Consider the following 22356-nt stretch of genomic DNA (forward strand, 5'->3'; position numbering starts at 1 on the left):
ACCTCGTTAACCACATGAAACACTTTGCCCCCTCCCATTAGTCCTCTCTTGGTTCAGTGAAACAAGTGAGTCCAGTCCTTTTTCCTCTACTTCTTCTCTGCCTCTTCCTCTTCCTCTCCGATTTCTTTCTTGTCCCAATTGATGTAGTATTTCAATTTATGCAGCCCTAGCTTCAGGCACTCTTTTGAAAGCCAACCTGTTAAACACCCAGAGGTTTCTTACTTTCATAAACTAGTTTTAACACATGCTAATAAAGTCCTCAATGTTTCCTTTGGTATGAATCCATATAGTACCATCTCTCGCACTAATCACAGGTCTATTTTGGTGATGCACAAAGTGGTGGACCCTATCCCACACATACTTTTCATAAGTATATTCAGAAAACACATCCAGCTGTTCCTTCTTCCCCGCACCCCTCCCTTGGACACCTTGATGAGCTCATCAGTCCCCATCTATGTTGTACTTCTCTCATGGGCAAGATATTTCTTACAACTGTCCGTTCTAGGTCATCATGTTCCCCTTTTAGTTGTTTACCCACCACCATTCCCCACACCTTCTTCATTTGTCCTTCTGTGAAGTTTCCCACTGGTGCCATCTTGTCTGTCTGCCTTACTGCTTTCATCAATTTGTTATGATCCTTAAGGACCTTCAGCCCTACCTTCTCTTTTTATATCTCTGCATGAAACCTTCCATCCAAATCTAATGAATCGGTGGTTGCTACACCCATGGACTTTTCACAGAGGTATATACTCCCCATTTCCTCAAAATTGTAGCTGCATGAAATCAGCTGATATGCGCTGCTTCCCCTTCTGTTACCACCTTGCATACTGTGCTTACATGTTTCACATAGACAAGCAATCCCGAGTCTGGCAGCCCCCAGGCTTGGGAGGCACCGGTTGCACATGATAGTGCACATTTTACCTCTCCTCCTCCTTTACTCTGCTTTTTGCATCTCTTCTTATGCTACCTGATGCCCCAGATTTTCCCTCCCTGCTTGTAGCAGTGGGAGGGGAACAAATACAAGGCAAGTCTCCAATAATTAGATTCTCTGCGTGGAAAATAATAACCAACTAATACATTTTCCTTATATAATGTCTTATTATTGGGGGGGGGGGTCATCTTATAATCAGGGTTGTCTTCTTTTCGAGTAGATACAGTAAATACAAAGGATGACTTAACTTTCTGTAGCAGAGGTGGACAAAATATGGCCTGCTGGCCACATCCAGCCTGCCAAGGGATTTTATCTTGCCTGTGGCAGGTCCCTCAGCACTGTCTGGCCCAGGTTTGGGGGGCAGCCTGGGTCATGGCATGTGTAATTGGTCCTGCCATCTTAGGCATGCAGTGGGGTGGGGATGGTATGGTGGCTGGACTCCGCTTCCCATGAGCCCTGCCAACAGCAGCTCCTTCTGGCTGTCACTGCTAGCATTTCTGCCACTGCCAGACCCGACCTATCTGCCCTGCATCCACTGCTGGTGGCACTGGACAGAGTGGCCGGCCAGTCTCTCCATGGAGACCAGCCATGACCCTGGTGGGCAAGGCACGTTCAGCCAAGTGAATGAGATAGGGCTGCAGGGGGTGGCATCCAGGAGTAGGATAGGTGGACAAGGGTGGGGCTAAGGCCAGGATCATGGGACAGGGAGACCATGTGCCAGGGCCCATGGCAGGGCCATGATCCGCTCCCCACATGCCTGTGCCCAAGGATACAGCACCTGTCACGGGGACATGCAGGGAGCAGATCACAGTTCTGGCTCAGGCCCTGGTCATGACCTCATGCTGTCACTGTCCCATAGTCCCAGCCCTTCTTGCCCATCCCTGGCTGCTTCTCACCTGCCCACGGCTCCTCCCATCTGCCTGGCTGAGCGCACCCTGCCCACAAGTATTCTCAATGTTAAGTGTTGTTGTTGAGGAGCTGTCTGCCTTCTGGTTGGCCAATGCCCTTGATCTCTCTCCAGGTAGAATGTCATCTATATATAGTAGACTGCAAACTTCTGAAACATGCAAATCTAAAGCCTTCGAAACCAGAGTGAACTAATGGGTTTCCATCTTCTTTCTTGTTTCTAAGCTGTCTTATTAATGGAACTGGGGTTTCTCATCATATGATCTCATAGGAGTATTTTTCTGTGGATGTAAACTAAGTATGAGAAGCACAAGGGCTTGTACTGGCACTGCCATAAAAACCAAGGTCAGCAAGGAAATTCTGCATATCAAGAGATCCACAGAAATTTATTCCATTACTGGGCACTATTGCTACTGAAGTGAAATGCCTGGAGTTTGCTATTGCCCGGAATAAGTCCAGAATTTCACCCAGGTCAGCTGTGAGACTTGTGGTGTTTTTGGTGCCTGAGGATTCTTGTATTGAAGAATTCAGTAATGCCTTGGGCCTGAAGTTGCTTGCTGTCTGCTCAGATTCTGGTTAACTAGAAGTGTTTGTGCAAGGGCCAGCAATGACTGCTCTGCAAAGAGCTTGGTTGTGAACCCTTTTTGAAGTCTGAAGGGGGAAAGGGTGACAGCTGCTGGTAGCAGAGACCCCAAGCCTCCTGCCTAACAAGTTCAGAGCCCTGTTCCTTTTGACATGATCTTCTGCTGCACTGAAGCCTCCCTATGCTTGACAGCTCTCCCTTCTGAATCCTGCCAGATTGTTGCATGTTTAGTCTTCCCTGGGCTTTGACACCTATGCAAATTCCACCTGTTGTCCCACTAGGGCAGAGGCGGGCAATTATTTTGGGCGGAGAGCCACTTGCTGAGTTTTGGCAAGCCATCGAGGGCTGCATGACAGGCAGCCAGGAGCAGATAAATATTAATTTCCTAAGTTTCTTCGGGCCCCGCAGGCTAGATAGAATGGCCTAGCGGGCTGCATCTGGCCTGGCTGCGTTTTGCACACCCCTGCACTAGGGCCTTCCAGATTTGCCTGCTATCATCAAGCACGTTGTTGCTTCCATGAGTCTCTGCTCAACCTCTGGAGAGAGTTACTCTGAATTAGCTCTACAGAAATCTTTTAATCTGTGACCCTTCTGTTGTGCTGCTTGCAGTCCTTATGCTTGATTCCCTCCAGAAGTAGCAGGCAGTGCTGCAAGATGGAACAGGTTTAAGTGTGGCTGTGTGCTAGGGTTAGTGTTAGAGACCCCTCATAGCCTGAAGAGAGAGGCTGAAACTAATTGGGATTCTGCAGTTTTTGTGACTTCCTTTCATTTTTTTTTTTCATGATGTCTTCAGCCCAGGTGGCTTCCCATGTTGAATTTTCAGTTCTTAGTGGCTGATTTATCTTCCTATCACTTGATACAAAAATTTTGTCAGGTTGACTCCTGGGGCATTCTTCCCATTCTATGTACATAGTCTTTGAGGGGTCTCTTCTGCTGTTATTTGGAAGCTCATAACAACTTGAAATCAAATTTCATTCCCTGTCATTTTCATTTAGGAAAGAGACAACCTGCTGTGATGGCTGTCCCATTTTCTATGTTCTTGTCTTATATTCTTCAGACAACAGCTTGGATGCCATTCAGAGAATTGATCAGTGACACTCTCCCAAGACTTCTGATTAAAGGGATTGGACCAAAAGGCTAGGATATTTCAGTGTACTAAGATCAGTTCACTTTGGTGTGTTTTGTTGTAAGGTGTTAATTTATTTTCATAGGTGCAGGAGATAAGATTACTTTTAGGCAGATGGGACCAAAGTACCTGGCTCTGATATCTTCCAGGAATCCTGATCCACTTTTATTCTTTTGTCTCGCTGTTGGTGCTGCTTCTCTGACTAACCAGCTTTTGTTTTGTATTGCTGATTACCACAAACTGAGTAAGAAGCAGCAAGCAGGTGCCTGTTTTTTGGCAAATAAAAGAGCTTCCAAATAAGTTTTTAGGCAGGTGTGACTTCTCATAAAGCACCCACAACAGAGACTCAGCCTTTCCAGGAGCCAATTTGGCTATGACCTTAAAAAAAAAGAAGAAACAAACAAACAAAAAAACCCCCAAAACAAAACCTTCAGAGAAATCCTTTGAATTTAACACTGCAAGGATTTAAATGGACTGTTCCCTTCATGTGCACCAAAAGGGTTAAACATTTTCCTGATAAAACTGAAGGCCATGGACTGCTGCCAGTCATTTAAATTTCAGATTTGAAAAGCAGCTGGCATTTATCTGTTCTTAGCAAGCAATTCAGTGTAGCTTGGGGGAGAGGACAATGATGGTGCCGTACTATGCTGTTCATAGCAGCTATTAAGTTCAGGTCAGCATTTCCATCCTAAACTCCCACTCTTGGATGGAATAGGGGTAGAAAATTGGAGTACATGTACTACAAAAGAACTACCTTAAGTAATCTTGTCTCCTTTCTTTTTTTAATTAAAAGCATGAAAAAGTAGTAATGAATAGAAATGTGGGCGGTCTTGTGTTCTCGGAACTCAAAATGTGGTTCCTGATTTAAAACTGGTAATTTTTTTTGCATGGGGCAAGATCTGGCTGTCAGCAAGTCACTGTTAAAAACAAACAAACAAACAAAACAAAACCCAACCAAAAAAAACCCCCCAAAAAACCTGGCTGAGTTGTTTTTGTTTGAAAATGGGTTATTTTGGATGGCTGGAAAATGTCCTTGGCTCTGTGGAATCTCAACTTTTAGAAGGTGTATGTGCAGTGCTAGGCTTTTGCACACCAATGAGGGCTATGCCAATATAACTCATAAGATGCAAGTCCTTTTTTCCCACCAGTGCAGTGTACCTGTGCACAGTCTGCTTTGATGGTATAGTAGTCACCCCAGTGCAAAGAAGTCCATAGTACTGCCCAGGCCTACAGTCTTGGTAGTGCTGGCTGGTGAGATGGGTGGTGCTGCCATGGTGAATGCTTTGGGCTCATGACTGAAGACAGCAAGATGCTCAGACAAGGAGTATAAACAAATAGAAGCTGACAGAAAACAGATAGTGATGTGTTTCTAGTCCCAGCTGTGTGTGCACAGATGTCAGCTTGCCTCATTAGACTTGACAAATAAAGGGACTGAGGGGGCTGTGTTTTGAAAGTTGCCTCTTCAATTGGTTCAGAAGTCTGAAGAGTTAATTAGCAAACTACATATTAAGCAAGAGATGATAAAAGAACACTTGTGCTGTAGCATGGCTAGGTGTTGATTCAGAAGTTATAGAAGATTTGAATGCCTTAACGTGTATTGCTATAGGTCTTTTTTAATTAAGAGAAGCTGTGATGTGACAAGAATCCCTGATGGTACATTTCTTTGTTCTCTAGTGCTGCAGTGAACCTCAGTTAATGCCACAGCTTTATTTAAATGTCTTGGAAGTTGTAGCTAGAATGTGGAGTTCTGTACATGAAGTAGAAATAGCACCCTGAAAATCAGTTAAGAGTAGAGACTGATTAGTAGGCCTGTGCAAATAGGGAAGTACTCGATTCAGATTTGGCTGATTCAGAGGACAGTGATTCAATTTGGAGATTTGGACTGCTGTCCTGAATTGATTCGGCTGAATCGGCTTCAGAAAATTTGACGCTGATTTGGTGATTCGGCCTTAGATTATAACGGGGAATCACTGAGATACCTATAACTTAATCATTATTTGGCAGATGTGGATGGAAGCCCCTTCTGAGGCTATGAAGCCTGCCAGGTTTCAAGGAGGTAGGTACAGGGGTTTCTGGGGAACTGCACCTCAAGGTGCTGACAAGCAAAACTCGTGCTGTGCCGCTGTGTGTGTTAAGATGCAGCGGGGTGAAAACTGTAGGGATGGTAGCCCCTGTTCTCACCCTCAACTCTACTGCAACCAGCAAGCCTTAGATACCTCTCACAGATCTTATAGGTCTGGGCTTTCCCCAGTCAGGACTGTGCAGTGGCTGGAGGTGATAAGGTGCCTCCTTCTCCTACCTGCCTTTCACCAGGGAGGTTCGTGGTCCTGGCATTTCCTGGGGCTGCTGTGCCACCAGCAGTCCCACTCAGACCTCTCTACCCTGGCAGGGTACAGTTTTTGATCATACCCAGGATGATGTGGAGCCCCCTCCCCATATAGCCCCAGCCCTTATACCTCCAAGTTCTTCCTGGCATGGAAGCTAAATAGGGAGATGTTCTTCCCTTGCTGGCTGGTGAGAAACTAAACTGCTGCCTCCAGCTCTGAGAGTAGGGCATTAAATGGCCATCCTCATTAGCACCTGTCCTGCCCCATACATAGCCCCTCATGTGGGCATGAGGCCTGCCAGGTTTCAGGCAGTGATGCAGGAGTTTCTGTGAAACTGCACCTCAAACTTCTGAAAGCAAAACTTGTGTCACTTGTATGCATTTGTAAATTCAAACCAGCACCAAACCTCACTAACCTCATCACCAGAAGCCAACTTCCTACAGCCCAAAACGCACTGAATGGATCCAGAGCATGCCATGACAAGAAATACAGAACCTGCCAATGGATCTCCAATACCCCCACAAACTGCGCACCAGAATCTATCAAAGACAAGAATGCTCAACTACCCGTGGGGGAACATTTCTCATAAGAAAACCACTCTGTCTCTAGTCTCTCAGTCCTGATCCTCAAAGGAAATTTACAAACCGCTTTTCATAGACCAGCCTATGAACTTCACTTCATCAACCTCCTAGATACAGAAACTCATGGACTCATTATAGACATTGGATTTTTGACACACTACAACCTGCCGGACAACTGACTCCCCAGGTAGCAGGTACCTCTCCACTTTTACCTGCTACATCCCCTTTCCATCCCCCCTTCCACCTTCCCAGCCTCTCTCACCCCTTGATGCCTCAATTTACATTTTCACTGACTGGCTTTCTTACCTGCATTGCATGCCAGCCTCTGGCTTCTTTACTATTCCTTCTATCCAGAAAGAGCACACACACATGAACTACATGCTTCCCCAGCCTGACAAAGGGTTTTAAACCAAAAGCCCATGCTTCACAGATGGCATCCCAGGCAGCTAAACTCCCCTGGAGCCTCACAACTCCACTGCAACCAGCAAGCCTCAGGCTTCTCAAAGATCTTACAGGTTTGGGCTTTCCCCAGCCAGGACTGTACATGCATGTGGTGGCTGGAGGTTATAAGGTGCCTCCTACCCACCTTTCACCAGGGAGGTCCTTGGTCCTGGCATTTCTTGGGGGCTGCTGTGCCACTGGCAGTCCCACCAAGCCTCCTGACCCTGGCAGGGTGCAGTTTTAGGTCATGCCCAGGAGCTGGAGCCTCCTCCTTCCCCACAGCCCCGGTCCATAACTCCAAGTTAGTCCTGGCACAGGACCTCAGCAGGGAGATGTGCTTCCCCTGTTGGCTGGTGATACAGTGAATGCCATCTCCCTCTCTAAGAGCAGGGCATTAAATTGTTTAAAAAAAGTGGAAATAGGTGTCGACAGAGTGAGGAGGGTGGCACTCAGTCCATCTGCAGGTGGAACTTGGGGGAACCCCAGCAGCGGGAGGTTCACCTTCAGGAACACCAGCTGCTCCATCAGATCAGGATCCAAGCAGGTGCGGTGGGGTGTGACAACATCCCCAGCAATGCTGAACACCCTCTTACTTGGAGGGTCCGTGGACAGGACAGGTGTTCCTGGGCAACTGTGGTCAGATCCTGCCACATCTGGCTGCGGGTTGCCCAATAGGCCAAGGGGTCACCATCCAGCAGTTCCACATCCTCTGTGAGAGAGTTAGCTACCGAAGTCTTGGCACTACCTGCCTGAGGCTGGGGTCTGGTGCACCTGGACCCCAACATTGAAGCCATGCCCTTGGTCCACATTGGCAGCAGTGGCATGGAGGAGGCTGGTTGGTGATGGGAGTGCTGGCATGGGAAAGTGGATCCCCCTCTTCCACATCCCTTCGCCTCTGCCCTTCTGCCTCCCGGATTCTGTTCACCAGCACCTCCATCCAGTGATGAAGAGTTTTTGGTGCTGCAGATGCTCCCCTTCACCCTTGGGTCACACATGCCCACCAGCATGTGAACTGTACTGGACTGTAACGGATCCAGCCATTTTTTGATGCCCTCCTTCAGCTGCTTCACCAGTGCCTGCATGTCTGGTGAAAGCGGCTTGCCCCAGCCAGGAACATTGATCCCCTGGAACTTCTCTATTTGGTTGTCAAGCTCCTTGACTACAGGGATCACCTGGCTAAGGAGGGCATCACCAGTGCTGAGGATCTTGGTGCCCTTGAGGAACAGCTTGAGGACCATCAAGATCTGGGAGATGATATCCCACTCTGCTTTAAGGGGGCCATGGATCCCAATCTCACAGATGGCCTTCTGTTCCTCCACCAGCCTTTCCAGCATCAGGTATGTGGAGTTCCACCGAGTCCCCACATCTTGCATGACTTTGTGCTGTGGAATGCTCAGCTCTGCCTGTTTGTTCTACAGCATCTTGCTCCCCATGATGCTGTGGTGGAAGTAGCCCACCACCTTCCTGCATTTTGAAATGAGCTGGCTGGTTGTGACAGAGCCTTTGCCAACAGCCCTGTCCCCCTCAAGGCGTCCCTGACTATGAGGTGGAACTTGTGTGTCACACAGCAGATGCCAGCAAGGTTGGCATCATGGACCACCTTGACCATATTAGCCCCGTTGTCGGTGACCAGGCACCCATGGGTGAGTTCGCCCTGCCCGAGTCACCCCTGCACCATGTGGTTCATGGCCACCATGATCTCTCTTGCCATCTGGGATTCATCCATCACCTCCGCTTGAAAGAGAGTCCACCGATGGCCTGACTGATCGCACTAGTGCCATATGAGGGAGAGTTAGGTATGATCTCTATTCCGGCTGCTCCAGGTGTCTGAGGAAGTGCAAGGCTACCTGAGGACCTCCCTTGCACAGCTCCTCCCTCAAGTACTCCCTGAATGCCTCATACAGGGAAGGCACCACCATCCTGCTAAAGGTGGTATGTGCGGGCACTTGGTAGGATGAGGCCATGAGCTGCCTGAACCCCGGCTGCTCAACTAAGGAAAAGGGCTGGCTATCCAGGCAAGTATCTCCCCAGTGCTCTGGGTGACCTTGCTTGCCTTTGGAACGTGCTCTCCTTCCCCCGCCCTTTGTCTGCAGCTTTCCCCCACCGCTCCAGGTTGGCCTGCTTCTGCTTCTCGGGGACAGAGGCTTTGGAGTGAGAGGGGGACTTCCCTTTGGGCATGCTCCCACTGGTGCCAGGCTGAGGAGAAGCAAGGGGGTGCTGCATCCTGAGATGCAACAGCATTGCTGTGATGGTGGAGTGTTTCACATCCTTGCCCCAGCTGATCTGCCTTCAGCAGTGCTGGCAGATAGCATACTTGGGGTCATCTGCCACCTCAAAATGATCCCATGCTACGCTACCTCCTGCTTCTGGGTTGAGGATGGGGATCCTGCCTTATCCCCCTCCTCAGTAGGCAAAGGCACAACAACAGCAGGAGCTGACTCAGCTGAGCCACTTGCCTCCACAACCTCAACCTCCTCTGAGGTGCTTTCTGGAGAAGGAGACCTGGCTCTAGGGGAGCTTTGAAGGGTGTGGAGCACAAACTTGGATTCCCCCTCGTTCCCCAGAATTTATTTTGCTAGGGTGCTCAGGTCCCCTGCTTCCAGATCCAGCTCCTCCTCTGACACTGTGAGGCTCACTCTGGGAGATGAAATTGGGGTGGAAGAGACTGTCATTCTGCTGCTAGTGCCTATTTCTGGTGTTGGGGGAGGTGGTACAGGTGCAGGAACAGGTACTGCTCCCACCTCCTTGCTCCTACTGGCAGCAGAAGACTCATCATTGCCAGGAAAGAGGATGTGTCTGTGTCTGGGGGGGAGGGGAATTGGCCCCTAGCCCCTCTCCCTCCCCTGCCAGAAGATGAGGCACCTGCCTTTCCAGTATGCTTTATATTAATCTTTGCTGTGCTGGAGTGTGTGTGTGTGTGTGTGTGCACGTACGCACCTGTAATATCTCTTCTCTGTGTGCGTGTAACTAACTAATATCTCTTCTCTGTTTACTGTATGTATAATTAATAATATCTCTTCTGATTACTGTATGTGTTTGACTATGTTGTCGTTTTCTCTGTTTACTGTATATGTGTGTATAATGTATTAAACTGTGGGGGGGAAAATAACAAGAACAAATAACGGGTTTTTGGGGGAAGAATAAGGTGAAAGAAATGGATTGGATAGCTATAAGTAGAGGGATTCTAGGCACGGATAATTTAGTAAGCTGTATCCAATCCTTTCCAAGAACAGGAACTAGCAGGAGACTGACTAGGAAACCAAGCCAGTCCAGTAGTATCTTTCAGACACTGTTTCTCAGACAGAAACAGCTCTCGAGGGACAGAAAAGCTGCAGACAGAGGCTTATATGCTGTTTCTATGTCCCTCCCGCAGAGCACTGTGACTGGAAGGGGGCTCAGGGAAAGATCACTGTCACTGGCCAGCAATAGATGTCAGTCTTTCTCCCCCTGCTTCCCCTCCCTCTTCTCAGTTTCTGTTCCCTTGAAAGACTGCCTTCCAAATCTTTTCTGAAACATCCTTTCTGAACAGATTATACCCATCCATGAGAGTGCTCCAGTCATGTGTCCTATTCATGTGTGGTTTTCTTTTTAATCACGGATTTTGGGGGTTTTATGTAGGAAAGCCAGGATCCCTGGCATAAGATCCAGAATAATACCATTATAACTGTGAGTCATCCCCTTTAGAGCTGTGGATAGGCTGAACACTGTAGTTCGTTGCGGCGAAGTGGAGGAGGCTCATCATAATTTTAACTGCCATCTCTTGGTTGTCTACCTCCATCCCAGAGGCACTCCCCTATGTGCCTTTTTGTAGGAGTATGAAAGTCTGACTAAAGACTGTATCATAATTTGGCCCATTGTGCATATGTATTAAGGTTGTAGGGGGGAACCATAACTCTCTTTTCTAATTTTTCAATGCCAGGAGACTGCCTCCTAAATAACTGTGAGAGAGGAAGGGGGAGAGGGATGAAGTGAGAGGCAGGTACAGGTGTGGCGTTGGCCCAGCATGATTGAGTTACTTTGCTTTCTCATTTCCCAGCCCCTCTAGCCCTGTAACCAGATTTGGTCAGGTCCAGTCGCTCTTGTAGTTGTTTCAAGTTATACTTGGCAGTTTTTGAGGAAGAATATGGTTCAGGACTGCCTTGCTTTCTTCCAGGAACACCCCCTTACAAAAAGCATCCTAGGGCACGGATTAACCTTGGTGGAAATTTGGCGGGGGGTGGTGACAGAAGTATGACCATAATATGACTATCCATGTCGCATAGCTAGAAAACTTTTTGGACGTTTTGTAAGAAAGGTGTGTCAAAAACAAGAGATTACCACTAATAATATAAAAATAAATTTCAGTTATGGGAGGCTGATGCTGTGCCAGCATCTGTGGTATTGGAAGAGATTGTCAGGCTCCTCTCATAGGTTGCTGATAGCAACCTATCTCTGCCATTTGTGGGATTTTCTCCTGCTGTCAGCTGATGTTGTTAGTTCTGGCATGTGCTGCAGTGCTTAGTGTTCAGGCGTCAAAACCCACTGCTCAGGTATAAGGAGGGGGTTGAAACAGTTTCACATAATATAATTTTTTACTTTGAAATCTGCACCAGAAGTGTTTGATTTGGGTAGCAGTCCCACACTTGAAAGTTAGGAAGTCCGAGTTTTCTGCTTTCCTGGGCAACTTTAATATGGCCTGTCTGTGGATAGACATTATAATAGTCTCTAATTATGCAATCATATGCTATTTTGCTATGGGGTGCCTGCCTCATGAAGCGCACAAAATGGATATACAAGCAGACAGAATGAATATTGCATGGGCAGTCATAAATCTGGCATGTCTTTAACTTTCAAATGCTTGACTGTAGGTTAAACAGTATTTGAATGATTGGAGTGCCTAGGAGGAGGCCTTACCCATTCAGGGGCCTCAAATTTAACCTCTGGAGACTTGCACTGAGAACCCAACTTGGTAGTCAGTGCACCTGGAGCCACAAATACTGCAGAGTGCTAGTTGCTAAAATGGTTGTATTGAAAGAAATATTAATCAAGTTGCCTTTTCAGCACTTTTTTGAAACTGATGTTGGAACTAGTTGTACCAGGCCTTGTATAAAATTCAAACAGGCAAGGTCTTTCCAGTTTATGTGCTTCTCTTAGTGCAGTTCCTTAGGAGATTATTATTTACTGATATCCTGTAGCTAGTACAATCTTCTAAGTGCACAGTCCCTCTTTAGAAGACTTTCTTAGATCTTTTCATGCGTATTTCCATTAGTGATGCTGGGTTACTGAGAAGAGCTGAATTAAATTACATGCTAAATATATAACTGGAATTTTGTTTGTAGAGGATATTTATCTGCTATGGTGACTGGTGACAGCTGAAAATGTGAGAGCAAATGTGTGAAAGCTACATGTAAAATGGCTCCAAGCAAAGTTTACTACAGTAGAAGACCTGAATCTGACCTAAAAAGAAAGAGGCAAATCCTGCCCTTACAAACATACTGTTGTAACCCTTCTGCCAGGCACCTCTCAGCAGCAAAGGGCCAGGTTCACATTTTGGTGTACTCCATATACTATACCAGTTGCTCGAGCCCCCACCCAGAAATCTGGGAACACTAAATTTGCTGGGGTGTCCTGTATAAACAAAACCACCTCCTCGCAAGCCGTGTAAACACAAAACCCCAAAGGTATTGCAGAGAATAAAAACAAAACAAAAGAAAACACTACACATAATTTAAAAACATTATTAACTACAAAGCAAAGTCTGTAAGTGGATGGAGGCTTCACCCATACCCAGGCACTCTGGGACATGGGGCTCCCCAATAGGTAGTTCCAGGGGCCTGCTCTGCTATACCTGCCCTTCAGCGATGGGCTAGAAAGGGAGACCCACACCGGGAAGCTGCTCCTTAGGTTCACTGTGCCATAGGGAGCTGCTTGAGAGTGTGGGTCCTTCTGTTTTGCAAGGGGCTCTGTTGCTTCTGGAGAAGTAGTACAGTGCTGATCTTTGCTCCCATGGAGGGGTGGGTGGGTGGGTGGGTGGGGGTGTGTGTGTGTGTGTGTGTGTGTGTGTGTGTGTGTGTGTGTGTGTGTGTAGGGGGCAGAGGGGGATGACTGCGGCTCCAGCCAGCATGCGCGCACCCCAAAACTTCTGGGCTGGTTTAGGTAGCCTGCTGAAACAAAAACTGCAGGACAAGCTCCAAAGGGAGCCAGGTTGATCACTAGCTACAGCTGACCCAACCGCACAGCTTGGCTGGAGCAAAGGACCATCAAAAGAAACAGGGGAAAAGCCAGATCTATCTTCTAGACCTGGGCTGCAGGCAGTTTCGATCCACAGCTCCACTGGGAGCAGAAAGTTGCAAACCTGAACCTCAGCCCAGAGTTGGCAGGATTTGAAACTCCCAGGTTTCAACCCTGTCTAAAACTGCCAGGCCTAATTCCTGGCTAGTCAACCCAAGGAGTCAAAACCCTCTTCCTCAGTATTAATCCCTTAAAACCTCAGAAAAGGGGGAAGAAAAGGAGGAGAGAGAAGTTCCCAGCCACTAGGACAGTTCTTCCTCCCTCTCTTCTCTACCTCAGTTTCCCCTTTCGCTATCTGCAAATTCTTTCTCCCTTGGAGGAGATTCACTCTTCAGCAGCTACTCCTCCTCCCCAAACCAGCCTAGCTTACCTTATATCCCCCCACGTGACATCTAGTCAGGAAGTGCCACACTCCAGTCTTTCTCTTAACCAATATGCATGAAAAGTCTTTGCTCCCCCTGGCTGCAGGCTTTTACATCCCTCCCCCCCGCCCCCCGACACAAGGCCCTGGGGCCAACCCCCCCTTCTCCCTCTCCCCTAATACATGACTTTCTGATCTTGAACAGTGCCTTTGGGAGATGAGACCCATTGCCTGGACTCTTTCTGATACCCATTGCCCAGATGTTTAACACTATGCATCTGTTACCATGGTTCTGTTTATAAAAAAAAAAAAAAAAAAATGGAGATGTGACCAGATGAAAGTAGTTTAAATAAATTGTCATATTGTATTTCTATTTTAGTTGCCTGTAGGTTTATGCTGCTGTTGCTAATTAAAGTTCCCATGGGTGCCATGTATTTTTTAAAATAGCCTGCTAGGTAAGTTGAATTTATTACATACTGATACCCAAGGGAGTAAGAAAAAAAACAAACCTTTTAGATATGGGAAACTGATTTTTGTTTACCTGTTTGTGCCTTCATTGGATGAAAAATGCGTGCCGTGCCAACCTAATTTAGAAGGCTGAGCTACACTTGAATTGCATTTTTGCAAGATGAGGATAGATACAACTTGTGATAGTCTAATAGAAAGTCATTTCCAAGTCTTTAGGGTTGTTGGTTGTAGCCATGTTGGTCTAAGGACATAGACAGACAAGGTTCTTTGGGTAGATGCAATATCTTTTATTAGACCAGCTGAATAGTTGGAAAAATTGTATCACATCCACCAAAAGAACCTGGTCTGTCTATTTCCAAGTCTTTACATTTATGACTTGCTGATGGTCTCTCTGGGAGTGACAAGCAAAGGTTGAATGAAGAGAATGGGAAAACTGAGACTTTTCTTGTGTAGTCAGCCCACCCAAGTTTAATGTGAGCATAAATGTTAATTAACAGCTCCAAACTTGGCAGATTGACCACACCTACATTACCATATTTCCTTGCATGCTGTATGCCTCAGCTGTATATATGCCCCTTCTTTTTTCTCCTTTCTCCCTTCTAAAAACATATTTCCTTACATACAAAAAACTAGAACTCTTGGTTCCAAAATGATACCTTTTATTAGACCAACTGGGAAATCACAAGAAAATTGGCCTTTTCTGCAAGCTTTCAGGATCAAAGTCCCTTCATCAGGCTCTGGGAAAAGTATAGATGGTACAAGATGGTGAAAAGTCCCCATAGGTAGAAAATAAACTTCATTATCTTTCCTAACAGTAAGTAATTGAGTTGTGGCAGCTGGGGAGCTGAGCCTGCCCATTGTTCTGCTTAGTGTGCATTGCTACAGACTTTACTTTTGTCAGGTAAGCTGCAGAAACGGTTCTTACTGTATTTCTTGTGTGTAATGCACACTCCAATTTCCAGTAGCTGTTTTTTGGGGGAAAAGGTGCATGTTATATGAGAGAATGGTATCTAAACTAACAGAATTTTTACTGTCTTCCTCTGCTTTTGTTTTTGGGGGGGGGTTTTCCCATTCCTTTTTTCTTCTTCTCTAATGGCTACATACAAGAAGCCTGGCTCGGGCTTTATGGCAGGTCCTTTCAAAGGACCTGCCATGGGCCACATAAATTCCCTTAGTGAGCTGTACTTTGCCCACCCCTGCACTATAGACACTGAGTTGAAACTGGTAAGTTATAAAATTGATCTGATATTGAATATTTTTGGGACTCCATATCTAGTGGGAAGATGTCTTTACTGCAGACTGAACATGGGCTCTTATGGTTATTGCCCTAATCAACATCTGCCCACAAACACAGCCCTCTCACCTGTGCTTTTGTATACTTTCAACCCAAGTTTAGCTGCCCTGTCTGGGGCATAAACTGTAGTGCTGCATGTACTCTGTGTCGTAATTTTTGCTGTAAATTTCAGGCACGTCCTAAAGTTAAACCAAACTAAACATGGGTTGTATTAATGCCTGTACATGGCATAACATTTGCTGAGAGAGGTGGCTGCTTACACTTAGCTCAGCTAACCTTGATGTCCAGACTAGGTGTTGATCACCTGGGTTTATCTCTGCACTAAGCATGTACACTGAAGAGAGAATTTCTTACTTCTAGACACCAAAGTTAGTCTTTCTGTGGGACAGATCTTGGCCTTACTAAAGTCACCGCTACAACTTGCGCTAACCTTAAAAGGATACTGGGTACACCTTGTGTGGAACAGATTTTTCCAAGTTAGAGTGATGTCAGATGTTAAGTGTCCATTGTCTTCAACTGAAAGGGGGGGGAGGGGGAAGAAACTTGATTTAGCTTATGTGCTGAAGGCTGTGGAACAATTGGCCTCAGTGGTGAGACCTGCGCCTCTAAAACCAGTAGGATGTAGTTGACCATACCTAGTTTAATGCTAAGAAAATGTTTACAGTTAACATCTGTGCTATAAAATGGAGGTCACTGTTGGAACGTAACTAATAGGAAGTTGAGAGCAGAAATTCACCCTTACCGTTATAGTGATAGGGTTGACGCCCAGCACAGAGAAATGGTTTATGTGCTTTGAAGTGAGCAAAACCATTTTAGGATGCATTTGGTTTCATCAATGTCCTCTCTTGTGTAGGATGAGATGGAAGATTTGTGTAGCAGATGATATCTTTAGTTGGAGAGAAGAGGGAGTTCTGACATGTTGAGACCCTGTAGTGTCAGGTTCTGTTCTATATGATACCAGTTCTTCGATACAGACTTTGTGCAGTCTAAGCAGTAGATTCAATCTGTGCACTCAGTGGATTTAAAACGATACAGTATATGTAGAGAGGTTGGGGAAATAAATGATTTCCCCAACCTGAAAGAGAGAAAATGTGGATGAGAGGGTAGGGAACTGGACTTGAACCTCTGCAACACAGACATTTAGTTAGTAGTTAGAGCAAGCTAACTGCATGGTCAGCTATTCAGCCAGTGAATCTGAGTTCTCTCTTCTTTTTACCTTGGTCAGGAATTTTTAAATCTGGGCTCTTGTATACATTCAAATATTATCTTATGCAAAATAGAGAAGGAAAATATTACAGTAGGCCTGCTTAACTCGCATGCAGCAGCAGGAGATGTCTTAGGATGCTCCGTGCCCTAAACCCACTGTCTCTGAAAAGTATCAGTTTTAGTGATTTCTTCAGGTCTTCTTGCTAAGGTTACAACCAAGGAAAAGAAAACAACACTTTGCGACTTCTTTGGTGTGAAGAGTTACTGATCTAGGCCTCTTACTCACAGGAGGTATTACATTGATTTTAGTACAACTCTGGACTCTTAATTTGGTACAAGTCTCCAAACTGAAACTACCACACAAATGAGTCTGGCCCAGAAGCCTGTTCTGGGTTTTAGCTTTTTTAATTGCTTCAAGTATTTAGCTTTGGATTCTTTTTTCCTGCTGAGGTCCAAATTACACTTGAAGAGAAGGGAGTTCTGACATGTCTGTGGGTGGGAGCGGGGAAAACCAGTACTCCTTTTGTACCCCAGGAGGCTGCTTTGAAATTTTATTCATTACTGCTTGTGAACTGTTTTTAGGTTCTTGAATGAAAGGTATTGAAGCACAAAGTCATAACAACTGTGTTACACAACTTCCATTTCAAACTAAGTGAACTTGCTTTGTTTGAGACAATCGGGAAGGCAAAAGAGGGCCTGAGAGGCTATTGCAGTTTGTAAACTTTGCCTGACTGTGGTTTGTTAGACATTGCATGAATCAATCAGCTGAACCTAAGCTCCAGTTTGCTTTTGCACTGACACCTTACTCTTAAAGTAAAATGCTTATGAAATAAAACAAAACTGAATCAATTTCTCTCGTACATAGCTCTGGTTAAGGAGAGTAAATGCTATTTTAAAATAACTTTGTGCCACTGAAGCTGGGAGTACTATTGCAGGGCTGTGATGCATGCTGTGGAATGAGATATAATGACCTTTCATTTGCATTGTTAATTGTAATCTGGTGTCTGTTTTAACAATCAGCCTCACTTCAGTCACTCACTGTGCTGGGGAGTTGGACACTATTTTCTTGTCTGCTCGAAGTAAATAAGCTGATTTATGTAGTTGGAAGACTGACTTGATATGAGAGGGAGTGATCCTTTCCCTTTTATTGCACTTGTTCAGGTGATCCATGTACCCTGTGGAAACACAACAGACTGGGTTGGCATATCCTTCTACGGCAGACTTATTTTCTTTGTGGTGTCCTTTCTGTAACTGCCTTCTTAACACTTTTGCTTTGTGCTGGGTGTGTCTGTTGCACGCTCAGATTAAAAGTTTGCTGATTCATATGCAGAGCTTTTTTATTCATCTACAGGCAGCATTGATAGTCTTGTTTCTATCTAGAGGTATACCTGTTAAAAAAAAAAAAAATCCCATGTAGCTCTCTGGATTAGTTTACATATGAACTCTGGAAGAGAAGTGGAATGCTTGCTGCATTAGCTCAGCTGCCGGATTAATGACAGCAGAGACAAGATGTTCTAGCTCAGTGGTTCTCAAACTTCTTTTTTCGAGGACCACTTGAAAATTGCTGTGGGTCTCACTGGACAACTTAAACTTTTTTGTTCTGCAAATCAAAGCACACAACTCGTATTTTGATATCAGTAGTCTTATCTTTCTAATGCTATGGATGTGCTTGTTTTTTTTTAGCAAAGTTCTAGGAAGTCGGGTGTAATGTTTGTCAGCTTTAGCCTTGGGTCATGTTTCTGTGGACCACCTGAATGGAGCTCGCAGACCAGTGGTGGTCCACAGACCACAGTTTGAGAACCTCTGTTCTAGCCCAAATACAGTATAACAATCAACACCCCCTTATCAGCTTGTTTGTTTGTGAACCATTTCATAGTTGCTTCGGAAAGCTTTTATCTCCCTGAAGTATACAGCTGCTAAAATATTTTGTCGCAGTTTTATGGCTAAGTTTTTTGTTTGTTTTTTTTCCCCAACAGTTTTCCTTCTGAAAATATTTTCACTAATAGATAACATACTTTTTCATTTAAGATGAGTGGTATAACATAGTTCAAATAAAACTATTGGTGAAAAAATATGATGAAGAGTGGTAAAAATATGGTTAGAATGTGCTATTCAAGCAGTTGGCATTTGTGTTCACTCAGCAATTGTAATGTCTGTTTATTTGCATGCAGTCTATGTAAAACTCAAGTTGTGTACTTTTTTTTCATTCTCATGCTTCTCAACATGCTTTTCAGTCATGCGCATATGAAAATAACATTGCTCTTTGCTTATCGAACTCTTGTGTAAGTATCTTTATTGAAGGAGGGAATACTGTTCAGTGCACCAGGGTTCCCCGGTCTCTTCTGAGTTGACGTCTTTGGCTTTTATTAGACTTGGTGGGACTTCTTTCAGCATCAAAGTACAGTCTGTGTCAGTGCAGTATCCCCAGATAACTGCTGCATTGTCAGTATAGCGTGAAAGTCCTGGTGAAACTCGCAAGCAGTGGGTGAAATGTTTGCATGTAGGTACTTAGAGACATCTGAAACTACAGATCCCAGATATGTAACTTCAGACTCCTAACTACAAAACTTTCAGCCTGCTGCCACAGCCTGAGAGAGTCCTTATGTGAGTGCCACTTTTTTCCCTTGGGTGAAAACCTGTATGTGAGTGAGCAGAGGGGTAGTTATGCACAAGATAAGCAAAAAGAAAATAACTGCTTGTTGTGCAAATTACTTTAATTTCCTATAGTGTTAGTTCAGAAATGAAAAATAAATTGTTAGTTAGCCTCATTACATGGAAAATACATGCAAGTTCAGTTTAAAAAAAATGCCATTTATCACTGCTGTCCATATAAAATCTATGCTGTTGCTTTCTTTCCAGGCAAATCAGAATGTGGAGATCCAAAGGGGCCGCTTGCGAGATGACATCAAGGAATATAAATTCCGAGAAGCTCGTTTGCTGCAAGACTACACGGAGCTGGAAGAGGAGAACATCTGCCTTCAGAAGCAAGTGTCTGTCCTGAAGCAAAATCAGGTAAGTCCTGAAACAATTGACCTGGCTCCTCTAGGCACCAGGCTGCAGTGTTGCAATGTGGCTGACCCTGGAAATGCCTTTGCAACTTCCCATCCTTGCTTGGCCATTACCTCTAGTTTTCTGTGCCAACTACAAAATCTATCTTCTGTACTTTGTGCTTTTATGGTAACAACTTAATTTTCTCTCTTCCTTCATGTTCTCTCTGCTTCCTCCATGCATTCTATGGACGCGTCCAGGCAAGCATGCATTTGTAGTATGCAGCACCACAGACCTGTCTGCAGCACCTCATGTTACACATGCAAGTGTTCCCTGTGCTGTGGGGTTGGGTTTTTTTGGCACTGGGAGATGCCTGTGTCAAAGAAACCCACACCTAAAAAAAAGAGCAGGGCATTGCATATGGAAGCAGCATGCAGTGCCCAAAACTGGAGCCTGGCCAGCCGGAGCCACACTCTGGCTGCTGGCCAGGCTCCCTGCTGCTGGATTGCTGCAGCTGCAACCCCCAGAACCAGAGTCCCCAGGATCTCAGGTAAGGCTTCTGGGGCAAGCCCAGGTACTGACCCCAGCCTACTCCCCCCAGGGGAACATGCCATGTGCCAGACTGCATTTGTACAGGCATTTCCTGGGGACAGTACGTGCCACTACTGTTTGTCCCCAGGAAAACTCATATTTCAGCTCTTGAGGACATGCCCTACTAGTTTTGCGGTGGTCTTTTTCAGTCCTTCTACTCTAGAGGTGGGCAAAATGCAGCCCGCGGGCCAGATGCAGTCCACCAGGCTATTCCATCTGGCCCACGGGACCCCTAAAAAATTTAGAAAATTAATATTCATCTGCCCCCGGCTGTCTGTCATGCGGCCCTCGAAGGCTTGCTAAAATTCAGTAAGTGGCCCTCTGCTTGAAATAATTGCCTGACCCTGTTTTACTTCCTTCTTTTCTCTGTTAAAGGCTGGCCCTTTATTGCTATTACCAGTAGGAGTAGCCAATTAACCACTTTTTTTCAAACCACATTGTAAGGCATCACCAGTACCACCTGATGTACAGTATTAATTACTGTCTGTAATTGGTGTATTGAACCATTCTCCAGATTGGTGTGTGCTATTTTTATCCCTCCTTAGTGCTTTTCTCTTCTCTGCTCTAACTCCCTGTTGTAACAGTTTGAATTGATGTGCTGATGTCAGATACTGTTTGCTGGCATGTGTGCGATCTATAGGTACAACTAAGTTACGTATTGTTAAACAGTTTTAATAATATGGAGAGCCTCCAGAATCGATAATTATATTTTATCAATCAATTTAGAATTTTCTTGTATTATAGTTTCTGAAGATAGTTTAACAGAATCCCAGCACTTCTAATTTTCCAGTTGAATATTGATGAACTAGTCACCTGTGAAAGCCCTTATTATCTTAGTTCTTCCCAAGGAAGGCTTTGTCAGTCTCATTTTATAAGCACTAATGAAACAAAATTACTTCAGAAGCTTCAGAAAATAGTGTAACATGGATTGAATGAGAAATACTCCAGTAATAATGTATAGTTAGTGGTCTCTGCCTTAGTTTATAGGAAATATTAGGTTAAAATTTAGCAGGATTTGTTCTCTATCCTTTATTTTGAGTAAGAATTTAAAGGGGATATTAAATGGTCTGAATAGAAGGGTTTTTTAAATAGAGCATTTCCTGATGTCAGATATCCCAATTGTACCTCTAAATCTTTCAAAGTGAAACTCCGTTCTGGGGTGCAGCCACCGAGCCTCCACATCAGCCATGTGCCCAGGAGGGGGCTCCAAATAGGTTGTAATATAAGGGAGTTGAGGATAGGCTAAACCCATGATGATCTGGTGATCCTACCTTCATGTAACAAGGATGCAAGGACTGCTGCCCCAGTATTACATTAGAGATCCTGAATTGCAACAAAGGGGCTGCAAATTTTAAGTCTGGCCCATATATAGCAGCATCACTTCCATGTTTCTTCCTCATTGGGTATACTGGGGTTTCTCTAGCAAATCAGCAGGATTTTGACTCAGCCCCTTAGATGAAATGAAGTTGTACCAGTACATACATCCAAAAACAGCTTAATTCAGCAGTTCCGACTTTGAACCTAAACCAATTTTGGGGTGCATACATTGCTGATGCCTGCAGTTTTGGGCAATCGCTTGTTTCATATATCCTTTCATGAGATTTGTAAAATCTTAAACCTAATACTTTGGTGGGTATGTTTAGAAATACAGTAACCATTTTTTTAAAAAGTGACATGGGATTACTTTGTTTTCTACCATCCTATAATCCCATTTGATGAATTTTATTAGGTTTTAATTGAATCTGTTGGGATAACCAGAAGAAGCCCTCAGATCTTCTCAGATCTTCACTTGCAAACACAAAAGGCCTGATGCTACTCTACCTATCATACTCTCTACTGTCACAGGCCAGCTGGGCACTGTGAGTGTATCAAGTTAGTTGCAGGCTGACTGAGTGCTGCAACTGTATCAGCCACTGGGCTGTTTGGTTTGGGATCGAGGAGGTAGAGTTGGGAGTGAAGCAATGACAAGTTTCCTTGTAACAGTAAAAATGAATTTTACTTATAACAGCAAAAAATAAAATTTACACGTATAACAGTTAATAAAAAGGTTAAGCTAATAAACAGACAACATAATAATAAAAGTTAAAAATTGACAGTGATAATAACAACAAATAGACAAATTAACAAAAATTTCCCACTTGGTTAGCAATTTATTGATAGTCCCTCAGTGTCAGGTACGCGTCAAGTTGATCCAGTGAAGTTAGGTGTCCCCGATCCACGCTGTTGGAGGAAATACTGGGGAAGATCCCTCAGTCAGGATCTGGTCCTCACTCGCACTGGGAG

General features: G+C 44.9%; 1 protein-coding gene across 9 annotated transcripts in view; it reads left to right on the forward strand.

Annotated features, from left to right (window-relative positions):
- Window positions 1–22356, forward strand: part of BICD2 (BICD cargo adaptor 2) — a 162595-nt gene that overhangs the window by 98512 nt on the left and 41727 nt on the right. For all 9 annotated transcript variants that reach the window (XM_059716155.1, XM_014596576.3, XM_014596577.3 and 6 more), the window contains exon 3: window positions 19354–19506. In XM_059716155.1, coding sequence (XP_059572138.1) covers window positions 19354–19506 — 153 coding nt within the window. The remainder of the gene's footprint in view (window positions 1–19353; window positions 19507–22356) is intronic.

Source organism: Alligator mississippiensis, chromosome 12, assembly GCF_030867095.1.
Source record: "Alligator mississippiensis isolate rAllMis1 chromosome 12, rAllMis1, whole genome shotgun sequence".
Classification (NCBI taxonomy): Eukaryota; Metazoa; Chordata; order Crocodylia; family Alligatoridae; genus Alligator; species Alligator mississippiensis.